Here is a 15,106-nt window from a genome sequence, read left to right on the forward strand (position 1 = left end):
ATAATAGTGTACAGCGTTCCTGTGGCCTAGTTGGTTAAAGTTCTGGTATTATCGCACATATTCCTATTAAACAAGTAGTAAGCAATAACAGATCTATTTACGCATGGAAAATTTGGAGCAAAAAAAGCTAACATTAGCGTAACCACATATGAGATATTGCACAAAATATGAATGCATATGAAAATACACAGAAATAAATTGTAAGTAATGGCAAGTATTTCTATCTTTATCATACATCCTTGCTCTAGTCCTTGAATGTGATGTATCACCTAGAACCCATCAGATACTAACGCCAAAAAAATGAGTACAAAACAAAAGTCTATGAAGAGTTTTTTTGCAAAGGCCAGGGTTTCCCACTAGAGTTAGTTTTTTTTATGCATTCATTATTCATGCACTTATTTGCTATACATGTATTTATCTGTGGAAAGCCGGTGCCTGAAAATAATGCCTACATTAAACTGGTGCCTGGTGCAAAAAAAGGTTGGAGACCCCTGGCTTAAAGCATTCTTACAAGCGAAAAAACAACAACTGCGTGCTTGACTGTTTTTGATTATTTGTTTTTTAGGATCCATGATGGCCGTAGTTCTCCTGTGGTTCTTCCTGGTGAGCCCAGTGGCACTGGCTGCAAGCATGCCTGCTAATAACGGGACAGTACCTCTGGTTCTGTGGCATGGAATGGGTGAGAGCATCAAACTGAGCATACTGTACATACAGTGAGGAAGTCAATGTGCAGCTAAATCTGGGTTTGAATTCATAAGTTGCCCCTCACATAATAAACTACATTATAACTATATTGTTTAATAAGGTTGGTATCATAGTTTTTACGTACATTTTTATTTGATGTCCACCAGGCGACAGCTGTTGCAATCCACTCAGCTTGGGCGCCATCAAGAAAATGATCGAGCAGGAGATTCCGGGCATTTACGTGCTTTCACTGATGATCGGCAAGAATGTCGTGCAGGTAACATTCCCACTGGCCAAGACTTTTAAAAAAAAGTTTATCCAAAATGTAAAAAAAAAATTAAAATGCAGATGTAAACATGACACTTTGTGTAATTCCAAAAGTGGAGGGCTTTTTTTTTTTACTGTAGAAGTGTGTTATAGTATTCTTCACTCCAAAAAAACAGGTGTGTCCAAAGTGCGGTCCTGAAAATACTATTCATTATTATAGAGATCTGTTATTGGATATAAGATAAAACATTTTTAAAAAACTATTAATAATTTGCATTATATGATACATTTAAAAATGATTTTTTCATAACAGATGCATTATTGACTATTGTGAAGGGACAGCCTTTACATTGGATTAGTTTTAGCACAATATTTATCTTTTGTCATTGTACTATTTCCCCAAATACTTTGTTACTTAATCACTCAGTGCACTTCATGTGCATCCATACATAATTTCTTCAAAATAACATACAGTACAGCCCAAAGGTTTGGACACACCTGCTCCTCATTCAATGCGTTTTCTTTATTTTCATGACTATTTACATTGTAGATTGTCACTGCAGGCATCTAAACTATGAAAGAACACATGTAGAGTTATGTACTTAACAAAAAAAGGTTTGTTTGTTAGTTTCTTCAAAATAGCCACCCTTTTGCTTGATTACTGTTTTGCACACTCTTGGCATTCGCTCGATGAGCTTCAAGCACACATGAGAAGAGAAAACACATCACGAGAATGCCAAGAGTGCGCGAAAAAGTAATCAGAGCAAAGGGTGGCTATTTTAAAGAAAGTAGAATAAAAAACAGGTTTTCAGTTATTTCACTTTTTTTTGTTAAGTACATAACTCCACATGTGTTCATTCATAGTTGTGATGCCTTCAGTGACAATCTACAATGTAAATAGTCATGAAAATAAAGAAAATGCATTAAATGGGAAGGTGTTTCCAAACTTTTGGCCTGTACTGTATATATATTTATTTCATGCAATATCACCTCAGCAGCATGATTAAGCATGTTTCCCTCATTAATGATACATTGTTGTAACTGTAAGAAGGAATACAGTAAAGGTGTTTTACAACATTGCTTATCACAGGGGCCTCCAAAGTGCGGGCCGGGGGCCATTTGCGGCCCGCAACTAATTGTTTACCGGCCTGCCACACATTCTGGAAATGCTATTGCAAAAATAAAACAGAACACTTAAAAAAAGGGAAATGAGGGGACGAGAAAAAGTTGCAATGTTGACACAAAGCTGCCATCCAGACTGATTTTTTTCTTTTGTCTTTCTTTTTCTTTTTTTGCCATTGCTCAAAAAAAAAGAGGAACAAATCTGTTGTGATTCATTATTTTCAAGGCTCCAATTACTTCAAGTATTTCACTTTAAAATGTTTTGTGTTGTAAATATTGCATATATTGTGTACTTGCCATACAAAAACATTGTTTTCTTTGACAAAAGAGCATAAAACAAACAAAATAATAGTTGAAACGTAAAATCAATAGATTTTGATCCTGTAACTTATGTGTTGAAAGTAAAAGAAAAACCTAGTAAAAACATATCACTTTATGAGTTTGGATCCCAAATATATTTATTGGTATTTTATTTCTCTTTTCAGTCATTTCTTAAAAAATATAAAGTAATTAAAATCAATGGTGTCCAGCATTATTGATCTTTTAGGGCTTTAATTACTAAATACTGCATATTTCAGTTATACTATAAAAAAAAAGAAATAGTTTTTGACAGAAAAGCTATAAAACCTTTTTTGTATTACTTTATATCAACTTGAAGTTGATATAGAGATTTATTGTAATTGTTAAATAAACAATAATAATAATAATTTTACTTATTTTTAACATGTTAATGACTGAGACCCTTTATGGTCCCGGGACCCTTAATGGTAAAAAAAAACAAAAAACAAAACATACATTTTGTTCTGCTTTGAAAATGACAAAATATCAAAATGGCCCCCGCACGCTTTCATTTTTCCATCTGCAGCCCTCAGTGAAAAAAGTTTGGACACCCCTGGTGTAGATTCCTAAAGTAGCCTTAAGCTTGACGCTCCTCTACCATCACATTCACTCCGCTTGCTGCGGCAACAACAAAACAAAACTCCAGATGTTCTTCTTGGTTTGTATGGTTTACTTGTGATCTTAATAATTCAAAACATAAAACAGTCACGATGTGGGAACAAATGAATGACAAAATAAAGATTATTTGTTGCAGTACTAGTTAGAAAAAGTATGAATGAGAATAAGTATGAGTGAGGTCAAAAAACTGTGTGGCTCGATTCCACCGCACCTGACTGCAATTACCCATGACACCTTGCGTCCAAAAACCACCTTACCACACAGATCCTTCCGCCATATATGCACTCAAAACAGTTACGTCATCAAATCATTTTGACAAATGTAATAATTACAATTTAAGTGAGCTTTATATAATTAATCTAAGCATTCAATATATCAATTTTCTTATCATGCAAATAAAGTAAATAGTCCCATTTTGACTGAATAAACATAAAGCACCTTCCATAAAATGTAAATTAATTTAAACAGCATTTAGGCTCCTACACCTGGTTTATATCAGGACAAGCTGTATAGAGAATGTGTGTAAAGAAACTTTTAGTGTACTATTCAAGTGACACTTGCAATGCAGCCGGTGCATGTTGCATCATGAAACCTGGCTTTTTTTGTGTCCATTTCCCAACATTATCCTCATTTTCACGTGGCTTTTTCCTTCCGCAGGACACCGAAAACGGCTTTTTCATGGATGTGAACGAGCAGGTGTCCGTGGTGTGCGATCAACTCGCTCAGGACCCAAAGTTGAAGGGAGGCTACAACGCCATGGGCTTCTCCCAGGGGGCGCAATTTCTGTACGTCAGTGTTTTTCAACCACTGTGCCGTGGAATACAGTCTGGTGTGCCGTGGGAGATTATGTACTTTCACCTATTTGGGTTAATAATATTTTTTGCAAACCAGGAGTTAAAATCTGTAAATAATGTGCTGTTGTCGAGTGCCTGCACTGTCTAGAGCAGGGGTCACCAACCTTTTTGAAAACAAGAACTACTTCTTGGGTACTGATTAATGCCAAGGGCTACCAGTTCGCTACAATCGGGCGGAAGGCGGGGTACACCCTGGACAAGTCGCCACCTCATCGCAGAGCCAACACAGATAGACAGACAACATTCACACTCACATTCAAACACTAGGGCCAATTTAGTGTTGCCAATCAACCTATCCCCAGGTGCATGTCTTTGGAAGTGGGAGGAAGCGGTAGAAAATGGATGGATGGATGGATGGGCTACCAGTTTGATACACACTTAAATACATTGCCAGAAATAGCCAATTTGCTCAATTTACCTTTAACTCTGTGTTATTAATAATAATTAATGATATTTATCTTTGTGGAAACACTGATCATCTCAATGATTTCTCACAATAAATATATATCTTTGATGACATGTTTTAAATAGGTTAAAATCCAATCTGCATTTTGTTAGAATATATAACAAATTGGACCAAGCTATATTTCTAACAAAGACAAATCATTATTTCTTCTAGATTTTCCAGAACAAACATTTTAAAAGAAATTCAAAAGACTTTGAAATAAGATTTAAATTTGATTCCACAGATTTGCCACAATACATTTTTTGAATTTTAATCATAATAATTTTGAAAAAATATTTCACAAATATTCTTCGTCGAAAAAACATAAGCCAAAATAAAGAGTTAAATTAAAATGTATTTATAATTCTTTACAATAAAAAAATAAATGTATTTGAACATTGATTTTAATTGTCAGGAAAGAAAAGGAATGAATTTAAAAGGTAAAAAGGTATATGTGTTTAAAAATCCTAAAATCGTTTTTAAGGTTGCATTTTTTTTCTCTAAAACTGCCTTTCTGAAAGTTATAAGAAGCAAAGTAAAAAAATAAATGAATTCATTTAAACAAGTTAAAACCAAGTCTTTAAAATATTTTCTTGGATTTTCAAATTCTATTTGAGTTTTGTCTCTCTTAGAATTAAAAATGTCGAGCAAAGCGAGACCAGCTTGCTAGTAAATAAATACAATTGAAAAATAGAGGCAGCTCACTGGTAAGTGCTGCTATTTGAGCTATTTTTAGAACAGGCCAGCGGGCGACCTGGTCCCCGCGGGCACCGCATTGGTGACCCCTGGTCTAGAGCAGTGTATTTCAACCACTGTGCCGCGTGAGATAGTCCTGTGTGCCGTGGGAAGTTATGCAACTTCACCTATTTGGTCCCAAAAATATTTTTTGCAAGTCAATAATTCTAATCTGCAAATAATGTGCCGTTGCTTAGTGTCTGTGCTGTGTAGAACTCAGCAGGGTAACCATGTAAAAACTCCACACCAAACAAGAATGACAAACACATTTTGGGAGACCATCCGCACTGTAACAACATAAACACAACAGAACAAATACCCAGAATCCCATGCAGCCCTAACTCTTCCAGGCTACAATATACAACCCCGCCCTCTATTGTAGGAAGTGCCATCACGGCACGCCCTTAATATTGTTGTCCGGATGAAAACTGGGAGAATGATTGCCCCGGGAGATTGTCGGGAGGGGCACTGATATTCGGGTGTTTCCCGGGAAGATAGCGAGAGATGGAAAGTATGTTGCTAGGGCGGGAAAGCCATTCAAAGAAGGTGAATTCATTAAAAAGTATGTTAGATTTTTTTAAGAAATCTTTTCCTGCGGCCCAGCCTCACCCAGTTTCTGCATCCAGTGGCCCCCAGGTAAATTGAGTTTGAGACCCCTGACTTAAACCAAAAATGAACGAAAGGAAAAGGCAATGCAAAACAAGTCAAACTGAACTGGCTACAAAGTAAACAGAATGTTGGACGATGGCAAAAACTTCCAGCGTCCACCAAGTACATCCGTACATGACATTACAGTCAACAATGGCCACACAAAGAAGGATAGCAACAACTTAAAACAGCCTTGCTTGCCAACACAAAGCAGGTGCGAGGAATAGTGCTCAAAGGAAGACATGAAACCGCAACAGGAAATTGCCAACAAAACAGGAAGGGCCACGATAATAACAGCACAAGACAAGAACTAAAACACTACACACAGGAAGACACCAACAAACTCAAAATAAGGCACGACGACCTTGTGGAGCTTCAATTAACGTTTTCTACCATCAATCAATCAATGTTTACTTATATAGCCCTGAATCACTAGTGTCTCAAAGGGCTGCACAAACCACAACACAGACCACTACCACATCCTCGGTAGGCCCACATAAGAGCAAGGAAAACTCACACCCAGTGGGACGTCGGTGACAATGATGACTATGAGAACCTTGGAGAGGAGGAAAGCAATGGATGTCGAGCGGGTCTAACATGATACTGTGAAAGTTCAATCCATAATGGATCCAACACAGCCGTGAGAGTCCAGTCCAAAGCGGATCCAACACAGCAGCGAGAGTCCCGTTCACAGCGGAGCCAGCAGGAAACCATCCCAAGCGGAGGCGGATCAGCAGCGCAGGGATGTCCCCAGCCGATACACAGGCAAGCAGTACATGGCCACCGGATTGGACCAGACCCCCTCCACAAGGGAGAGAGGGACATAGGAGGAAAAGAAAAGAAGCGGCAGATCAACTGGTCTAAAAAGGGAGTCTATTTAAAGGCTAGAGTATACAACTGAGTTTTAAGGTGAGACTTAAATGCTTCTTCTGAGGTGGCCTCTCGAACTGTTACTGGGAGGGCATTCCAGAGTACTGGAGCCCGAAATGAAAACGCTCTATAGCCCGCAGACTTTTTTTGGGCTTTGGGAATCACTAATAAGCCGGAGTCCTTTGAACGCAGATTTCTTGCCGGGACATATGGTACAATACAATCGGCAAGATAGGATGGAGCTAGACCGTGTAGTATTTTACACGTAAGTAGTAAAACCTTAAAGTCACATCTTAAGTGCACAGGGAGCCAGTATAGGTATATATGTATGTATATAAAGGTATATACAGTATAGGTATATATGTATGTATATATGTATATAAAGGTATATACAGTATAGGTATATATGTATGTATATATGTATATAAAGGTATATACAGTATAGGTATATATGTATGTATATAAAGGTATATACAGTATAGGTATATATGTATGTATATATGTATATAAAGGTATATACAGTATAGGTATATATGTATGTATATATGTATATAAAGGTATATACAGTATAGGTATATATGTATGTATATAAAGGTATATACAGTATAGGTATATATGTATGTATATAAAGGTATATACAGTATAGGTATATATGTATGTATATATGTATATAAAGGTATATACAGTATAGGTATATATGTATGTATATAAAGGTATATACAGTATAGGTATATATGTATGTATATAAAGGTATATACAGTACAGGCGTAATGTGATCAAACTTTCTTGTTCTTGTCAAAAGTCTAGCAGCAGCATTTTGTACCAACTGTAATCTTTTAATGCTAGACATGGGGAGACCCGAAAATAATATGTTACAGTAGTCGAGGCGAGACGTAACAAATGCATGGATAATGATCTCAGGGTATTTAGTGGACAAAATGGAGCCAATTTTAGCGATATTACGGAGATGAAAGAAGGCCGTTTTAATAATGCTTTTAATGTGTGCCTCAAAGGAGAGAGTTGGGTCGAAGATAATACCCAGATTTTTTACCGAGTCGCCTTGTTTTATTATTTGGTTGTCAAATGTTAAAGTTGTATTATTAAATATATTTGTATTATTAAATATAGGTCGGTGTCTAGCAGGACCGATAATCAGCATTTCCGTTTTTTTGGCATTGAGTTGCAAAAAGTTAGCGGACATCCATTGTTTAATTTCATTAAGACACGCCTCCAACTGACTACAATCCGGCGTGTTGGTCAGCTTTAGGGGCATGTAGAGTTGGGTGTCATCAGCATAACAGTGAAAGTTAATACCGTATTTGCGTATGACGTCACCTAGCGGCAGCATGTAGATGCTGAAGAGTGCAGGGCCAAGGACCGAACCCTGGGGAACTCCACACGTTACTTTAAGGTAGTCCGAGGTCACACTGTTATGGGAGACACACTGCATCCTATCAGACCACATTTTTTAAACAAAAAAAAATGTGCCTTGCTTCAAAAAAGGTTGAAAAACACTGCCTTTATGTAACTGCTTTGCGGACGCTGCAGTTTGAGGGTGTCAGCCACTTCCTCTGTTGGCAGGAGAGCCGTGGCCCAGCGATGTCCTTCCCCGCCTATGAAGAATCTCATCTCTGTGGGCGGCCAGCACCAAGGTTTGAAAGACGAGTGCAGTTTTGGATGGTAAAAGACACCTTTTCAATGTGGACTCCTTAGGCGTGTACGGGCTGCCCAGGTGTCCCGGAGAGAGCTCTTACATTTGCGACATGATCCGAAAGGCCCTGAACACGGAGGCGTACAGCGACCTGGTGCAAAAACAGTGAGCCCTCTCAATAAATAAATGATGAGCCCCTCTCACGCTAAACCACTTAACCCCGCGTTGCATCTTTCAGCCTGGTGCAGGCCCAGTACTGGCACGACCCTTTGAAGGACGACCTGTACAAGAAGCACAGTCTCTTCCTGGCTGACATCAACCAGGAGAGGGTGAATCTTTGTTCCTATGACTACATGTTTGGAGATAATGTAAGAATTACGATCCTGTTCTGAAAGGTGCTCAATGAGACCTATAAGAAGAATCTTCAGATGCTGGACAAGTTCGTCATGGTGAAGTTTCTGCAGGACACGGTGGTCGATCCGGTTGATTCTGAGGTAAAGTGAAAATGTTCAGCATGTTGGATTTAGACACCCCGTTTCCATATGAGTTGGGGAATTGTGTTAGATGTAAATATAAACAGAATACAATGATTTGTAAATCCTTTTCAAGCCATATTCAGTTGAATATGCTACAAAGACAACATATTTCATGTTCAAACTCATAAACATTTTTTTTCTTTGCAAATAATCATTAACTTTAGAATTTGATGCCTGCAACACGTGACAAAGAAGTTGGGAAAGGTGGCAATAAATACTGATAAAGTTGAGGAATGCTCATCAAACACTTATGTGGAACATCCCACAGGTGTGCAGGCTAATTGGGAACAGGTGGGTGCCATGATTGGCTATAAAAACAGCTTCCCAGTCTTTCACAAGAAAGGATGGGGCGAGGTACACCCCTTTGTCCACAACTGCGTGAGCAAATAGTCAAACAGTTTAAGAACAACCTTTCTCAAAGTGACATTGCAAGAAATTTAGGGATTTCAACATCTACGCTCCATAATATCATCAAAAGGTTCGGAGAATCTGGAGAAATCACTCCACGTAAGCGGCATGGCCGGAAGCCAACATTGAATGACCGTGACCTTCCATCCCTGAGAGGGCACTGTATCAAAAACCCACATCAATCTCTAAAGGATATCACCACATGGGCTCAGGAACATTTCATAAAACCACTGTCACTAAATACAGTTGGTCACTACATCTGTAAGTGCAAGTTAAAGCTCAAATATGCAAAGCAAAAGCCGCCGGCTTCTCTGGGCCCGAGATCATCTAAGATGGACTGATGCAAAGTGGAAAAGTGTTCTGTGGTCTGACGAGTCCACATTTCAAATTGTTTTTGGAAATATTCGACATCGTGTCATCCGGACCAAAGGGGAAGCGAACCATCCAGACTGTTATGGATGCAAAGTGTAAAAGCCAGCATGTGTGATGGTATGGGGGTGTATTAGTGCCCAAGGCATGGGTAACTTACACATGTGTGATGGTATGGGGGTGTATTAGTGCCCAAGGCATGGGTAACTTACACATGTGTGATGGTATGGGGGTGCATTAGTGCCCAAGGCATGGGTAACTTACACATCTGTGAAGGCACCATTAATGCTGAATGGTACATACAGCTTTTGGAACAACATATGCTACCAAGGGACGGCGTGGCGCAGTGGGAGAGTGGCCGTGCGCAACCCAAGGGTCACTGGTTCAAATCCCACCTAGAACCAACCTCGTCACGTCCGTTGTGTCCTGAGCAAGACACTTCACCCTTGCTCCTGATGGTTGCTGGTTGGCGCCTTGCATGGCAGCTCCCTCCATCAGTGTGTGAATGTGTGTGTGAATGGGTAAATGTGGAAGTAGTGTCAAAGCGCTTTGAGTACCTTGAAGGTAGAAAAGCGCTATACAAGTACAACCCATTTATCATTTATCTAAACGCCGTCTTTTTCATGGACGCCCCTGCTTATTTCAGCAAGACAATGCCAAGCCACATTCAGCACGTGTTACAACAGCGTGGCTTCGTAAAAAAAAAGAGTGCGGGTACTTTCCTGGCCCGCCTGCAGTCCAGACCTGTCTCCCATGGAAAATGTGTGGCGCATTATGAAACGTAAAATAGGACAGCGGAGACCCCGGACTGTTGAAGGACTGAAGCTCTACATAAAACAAGAATGGGAAAGAATTCCACTTTCAAAGCTTCAACAATTAGTTTCCTCAGTTCCCAAATGTTTCAGTGTCGTTAAAAGAAAAGGTGATGTAACACAGTGGTGAACATGCCCTTTCCCAACTACTTTGGCACGTGTTGCAGCCATGAAATTCTAAGTTAATTATTTGAAAAAAAATTAAGTCTATGAGTTTGAACATCAAATATGTTGTCTTTGTAGTGCATTCAATTGAATATGGGTTGCAAATCATTGTATTCTGTTTATATTTACATCTAACACAATTTCCCCACTCATATAGAAACGGGGTTTGTAGAAAACAAGCCTCCACTCCTTTTTCCTCAGTGGTTCGGCTTCCTAAAAACGGGGCAGGCCAAAGAGACAGAGACTCTACAGGAGAGCGTCCTTTACAAAGAGTGTTTAGTTTGTCGTATTCCCCAACACGGAAGTGGAATGTGTGACACTGAATGGGAGTTTTTTGTGGGTCACGCAGGATCGCCTGGGCCTGGCCGCCATGGACAAGGCAGGGAAGCTGGTTTTCCTCGCCACTAAAGGAGACCACCTGCAGTTCAGTAGAGAGTGGTTCAACGCAAACCTGCTGCCTTACCTCCAACATTAGAGAAAACTCTGGCTTCTCGCTAATTGCTTCCTGTTGCACTGAGGATCTGTCGCATGCTGATGGGTTCTAAGGTTTACTGTTAACTTCTGTCCTGTGTAAATCAGTTTTACAAATGTTGAATATTTTAACAATAACATGATTTTAACATGCATACATTTATAGTCGGAGCCATTCATGCTTTGTGTTTACTTTGTTTTGGGGACCTATATGTGGTTGGACCACAGGTGGCGCTATTGAGGGGCTGCACATTTGTGAGGAAGTGATGGTGACAGTCTTTTCCGCTTTTGCTGCTCAGCACAGTCTCATGTCCACAGTCGCCACCATTTTACAAACAACGGGTTGACTTGACATCTTGTGCAATAAAGAACATTTCTAAACGAGTCATCTTCTGACTTGACGTTCCTTAAAACCTTTTAAGGCCCAAGCTGTTTAAATGCTTTTTATTTATCTTTGCTATTTGGGCTTATTGGACCCATAATTAGAATAAAAACTAAGAATCATCTTTTAATATGATATACTTAGTCCATAAGTAACAAACGTGTACTTCATGTTAGCGACATGCTAATTCCTATTTTTACACTGGAGAGAGGCGGAGCTGACGGTCTGACAGACAGGCGGGGCACGCTGGAGGCAAGATGGCGGCAAGGAGGCGGAGATGGCGAGCGAGCGGCGAGGCCACAAGCGAGATCAGGTTGCATGGATGGCGCACCTGGATACAATTGATGACTCCTCTCGCACTGTTAAAACGGGTGGCAGCTGTGAACGTGGGGGAGAAACGAAGGAACGAGAGAACAAACAGCGCATGCTACTAGGAAGAGGGCAGAGCAGGAGGCAGACAGAAGCGACTGGGGACGGCTGAAAAGCTACACGGAGGACGCGAGCAGGGCCGAGAGCGCGGACGGCTGAAAAGCAATCCGCTTAAGACTTGTCTCATTTGCATAAATAAATAAGTCTACACCTGCGAGCAAATGTCTGCTTGGTGGTCCATGGAACCCGCAAGATAGCACAACTCTGTCACATGCACTTTTTATTTTCCAAATCCATTGTTATACTCTTCTGACACCACCAGATGGCAGTATAAGTATCAACATAAGCTGCTGTAAGACCCAAATTCAGTAGTGCAGCGGTTCTAAAGTGGGGGTACTTGAAGGTATGCCAAGGAGTACGTGAGATTTTTATATATATTTTGAATAATACTTCAACAAAATATGAATGTAAGTTCATAAAGTGTGAAAAGAAATACAACAATGCAATATTCAGTGTTGACAGCTAGATTTTTGTGGACATGTTCCATAAATATTGATGTTAAAGATTTCTTTTTTTGTGAAGAAATGTTTAGAAGTAAGTTGATGAATCCAGATGGATCTCTGTTAAAATCCCCAAAGAGGGCACTTTAAGTTGATGATTACTTCTATGTGGAGAAATCTGCATTTAGAATTGAATCACTTGTTTATTTTTCAACTAGTTTTTAGTTATTTTTACATCTTTTTTTCCAAATAGTTGAAGAAAGACCACTACAAATGAGCAATACTTTGCACCGTTATACAATTTAATAAATCATAAACTGATGACATAGTGCTGTATTTTACTTCTTTATCTCTTTTTTTCAACCAAAATGCTTTGCTGTGATTAGGGGGTACTTGAATTAAAAACATGTTGACAGGGGGTACATCACTGAAAAAAGGTTGAGAACCACTGCAGTAGTGTACACAATTTTGGAAATAAGCTAAAAATGTGCTGTCCACGCATGTGGCCACTACACCTTTAGAGGTTTGGAAGGGATAAATGTTTGGATCGGATACCTGTAACCCTTCTATTAATTAGGGCTGTCAAAATAAAGAGTTAACCAATGTGATTAATAAAAAAAAAAAGGCATTATGTACAGTACAGACCAAAGTTTTGAACAAACACAATCGATAAAGCAATAAATCCCACTAATCAACCCACCTGTGAAGTGAAAACCATTTCAGGTGACTCCTCTTTAAGCCCAGAGAGAATGCTAAGCGTGTGCAAAGCAGTAAACAGAGCAAAAGGTGGCTATTTTGAAGGACCTAGAAACACAAACATGTTTTCAGTTATTTCACCATAACTCCACATGTTCATTGATAGTTTTGATGTGACATCTACAATGTAAATAGTCATGAAAATAAAGACAACCCATTGAATGAGAAGAAAGTGTGTCCAAACTTTTGGCCTGTACTGTATGTTCACGGATTAATCATGCAAATTATTCTGACTGGACATAAGTATTTACCTTTACTGCGGAGAAAAACTACAAAAACCCTTTGAGATTACTTGGATTTCTGCATAAAGTGGACATTAAATGTTCTGACCTTCACTTAAATCACGACAATAGACAAACCCATCCATTTTTCTACCGTTTGTCCCTTTTGGGGTGGCGGGGGATACTAGAGCCTATCTTAGCTGCATTCGGGCGGAAGGCGGGGTACACCCTGGACAAGTCGCCACCCCAGTCTGCTTAAACTTAAACTGCAGCCAAAAAAAAACTAAAAAATGTTTTTGTTTACTGAACACATGTGAACATTCATGAAGAAGGTTGGAAAAAGTGAATCTTTGGATTTAATAACCGCTTGAGCCTCTTTTGCCAACAAGAACCTCAACCAAACATTGACTCTAGTTGCAGATCAGACTTTTGGACCATTCCATCCATCCATTTTCTACCGCTTTTTCCCTTTGTGGTCGCTAATGCCTATCTCAGCTACAATCAGGCAGAAGGCAGGTTACACCCTGGACAAGTCACCGCCTCATCGCAGGGCCAACTTTCGGACCATTCTTCTTCATAAGTGTTTCAGTTTAGGAATATTCTTGGGATGTCTGGTATAGAGTGCCCTCTTCAGGTCATGCCACAGCATCTCAATGGGGTTGAGTCTCCAGAATGTGTATTTTCTACTACTATTTAAGCCATTCTGTTAATGTACTTTTATGGGTCATCATCCCTTGGACTTTGGTTGGCAGACTGGTGCTCTTTAGTTTTCCTATAACATGTTTTGATACAACTTCGGGTTGGGGAGGAGACCCTGCCCCAAGTGGAGGAGTTCAAGTACCTAGGAGTCTTGTTCACGAGTGAGGGAAGAGTGGATCGTGAGGTCGACAGGCGGATCGGTGCGGCGTCTTCAGTAATGCGGACGTTGTACCGATCCGTTGTGGTGAAGAAGGAGCTGAGCCGGAAGGCAAAGCTCTCAATTTACTTGTCGATCTACGGTCCCATCCTCACCTATGGTCATGAGCTTTGGGTCATGACCGAAAGGATAAGATCACGGGTACAAGCGGCCCAAATGAGTTTTGATCTCTCCCTTAGAGATAGGGTGAGAAGCTCTGCCATAAGGGAGGAACTCAAAGTAAAGCCACTGCTCCTCCACATGGAGAGGAGCCAGATGAGGTGGTTCGGGCATCTGGTCAGGATGCCACGCGAACGCCTCCCTAGGGAGGTGTTTAGGGCACATCCAACCGGTAGGAGGCCACGGGGAAGACCCAGGACACGTTGGGAAGACTATGTCTCCCGGCTGGCCTGGGAACGCCTCGGGATCCCCCGGGAAGAGCTGGACGAAGAGGCTGGGGAGAGGGAAGTCTGGGCTTCCCTGCTTAGGCTGCTGCCCCAGTGACCCGACCTCTGATAAGATGGATGGATGGATACGATTGGGAATGTATTTTTCCGCCGATGACAACAAAGTAGCCTCACACCATGATGCTCCCTCTACTATATTTCACCGTTGAGGTTTTGATCTTTTTTCTCCTCCACACACAGCATTTTGGTTTCATTTGTCCACAGAATATTTTACCTGAAGTGCTGTGGAACATCCAGGTGCTCTTTTGCAAACTTTACACATGCAGCAATGTTATTTTTCTTGTCCTCCTATGATCTTCACTCTTGTTTGAGGCTTTCATCGCTCTTTAGTTGACACTCTAGGATTGTTTTTCACGTCATTGAGCATTCAGCGCCGTGCTATTGCGGTCAACTTTACAGAATGACCACACCTAGAGTGGCATCAGTGCTGATCTATCACCGTTTGTAGACAATCGGTTTTAACCGCAGACATGAACAATATTACCATGAATTGATTAACGTGGACTTAAACAAGTTGAAAAA

The 15,106-nt window shown here is 40.3% G+C and overlaps 1 protein-coding gene across 4 annotated transcripts in view; it reads left to right on the forward strand.

The window, feature by feature from the left end:
• The window catches only part of LOC133539568 (palmitoyl-protein thioesterase 1-like), a 30,115-nt gene extending 18,737 nt beyond the window's left edge, over positions 1–11,378 (forward strand). For 3 of the 4 annotated variants that reach the window (XM_061881574.1, XM_061881576.1, XM_061881575.1), the window contains exons 2-10: positions 566–679; positions 852–961; positions 3,688–3,815; positions 8,164–8,234; positions 8,296–8,398; positions 8,472–8,562; positions 8,629–8,727; positions 10,725–10,794; positions 10,871–11,378. In XM_061881574.1, coding sequence (XP_061737558.1) covers positions 566–679; positions 852–961; positions 3,688–3,815; positions 8,164–8,234; positions 8,296–8,398; positions 8,472–8,562; positions 8,629–8,727; positions 10,725–10,794; positions 10,871–10,998 — 914 coding nt within the window. In that variant the 3' untranslated portion in view covers positions 10,999–11,378. Of the gene's footprint in view, positions 1–565; positions 680–851; positions 962–3,687; positions 3,816–8,163; positions 8,235–8,295; positions 8,399–8,471; positions 8,563–8,628; positions 8,728–10,695; positions 10,795–10,870 lie in introns of all 4 variants that reach the window. The other variant, XR_009803432.1, reaches the window with a different exon arrangement.
• The last annotated feature ends 3,728 nt before the right edge of the window (positions 11,379–15,106 follow it).

The sequence above is a fragment of the Nerophis ophidion genome, linkage group LG21 (genome assembly GCF_033978795.1).
Source record: "Nerophis ophidion isolate RoL-2023_Sa linkage group LG21, RoL_Noph_v1.0, whole genome shotgun sequence".
In the NCBI taxonomy this organism is placed as follows: domain Eukaryota; kingdom Metazoa; phylum Chordata; class Actinopteri; order Syngnathiformes; family Syngnathidae; genus Nerophis; species Nerophis ophidion.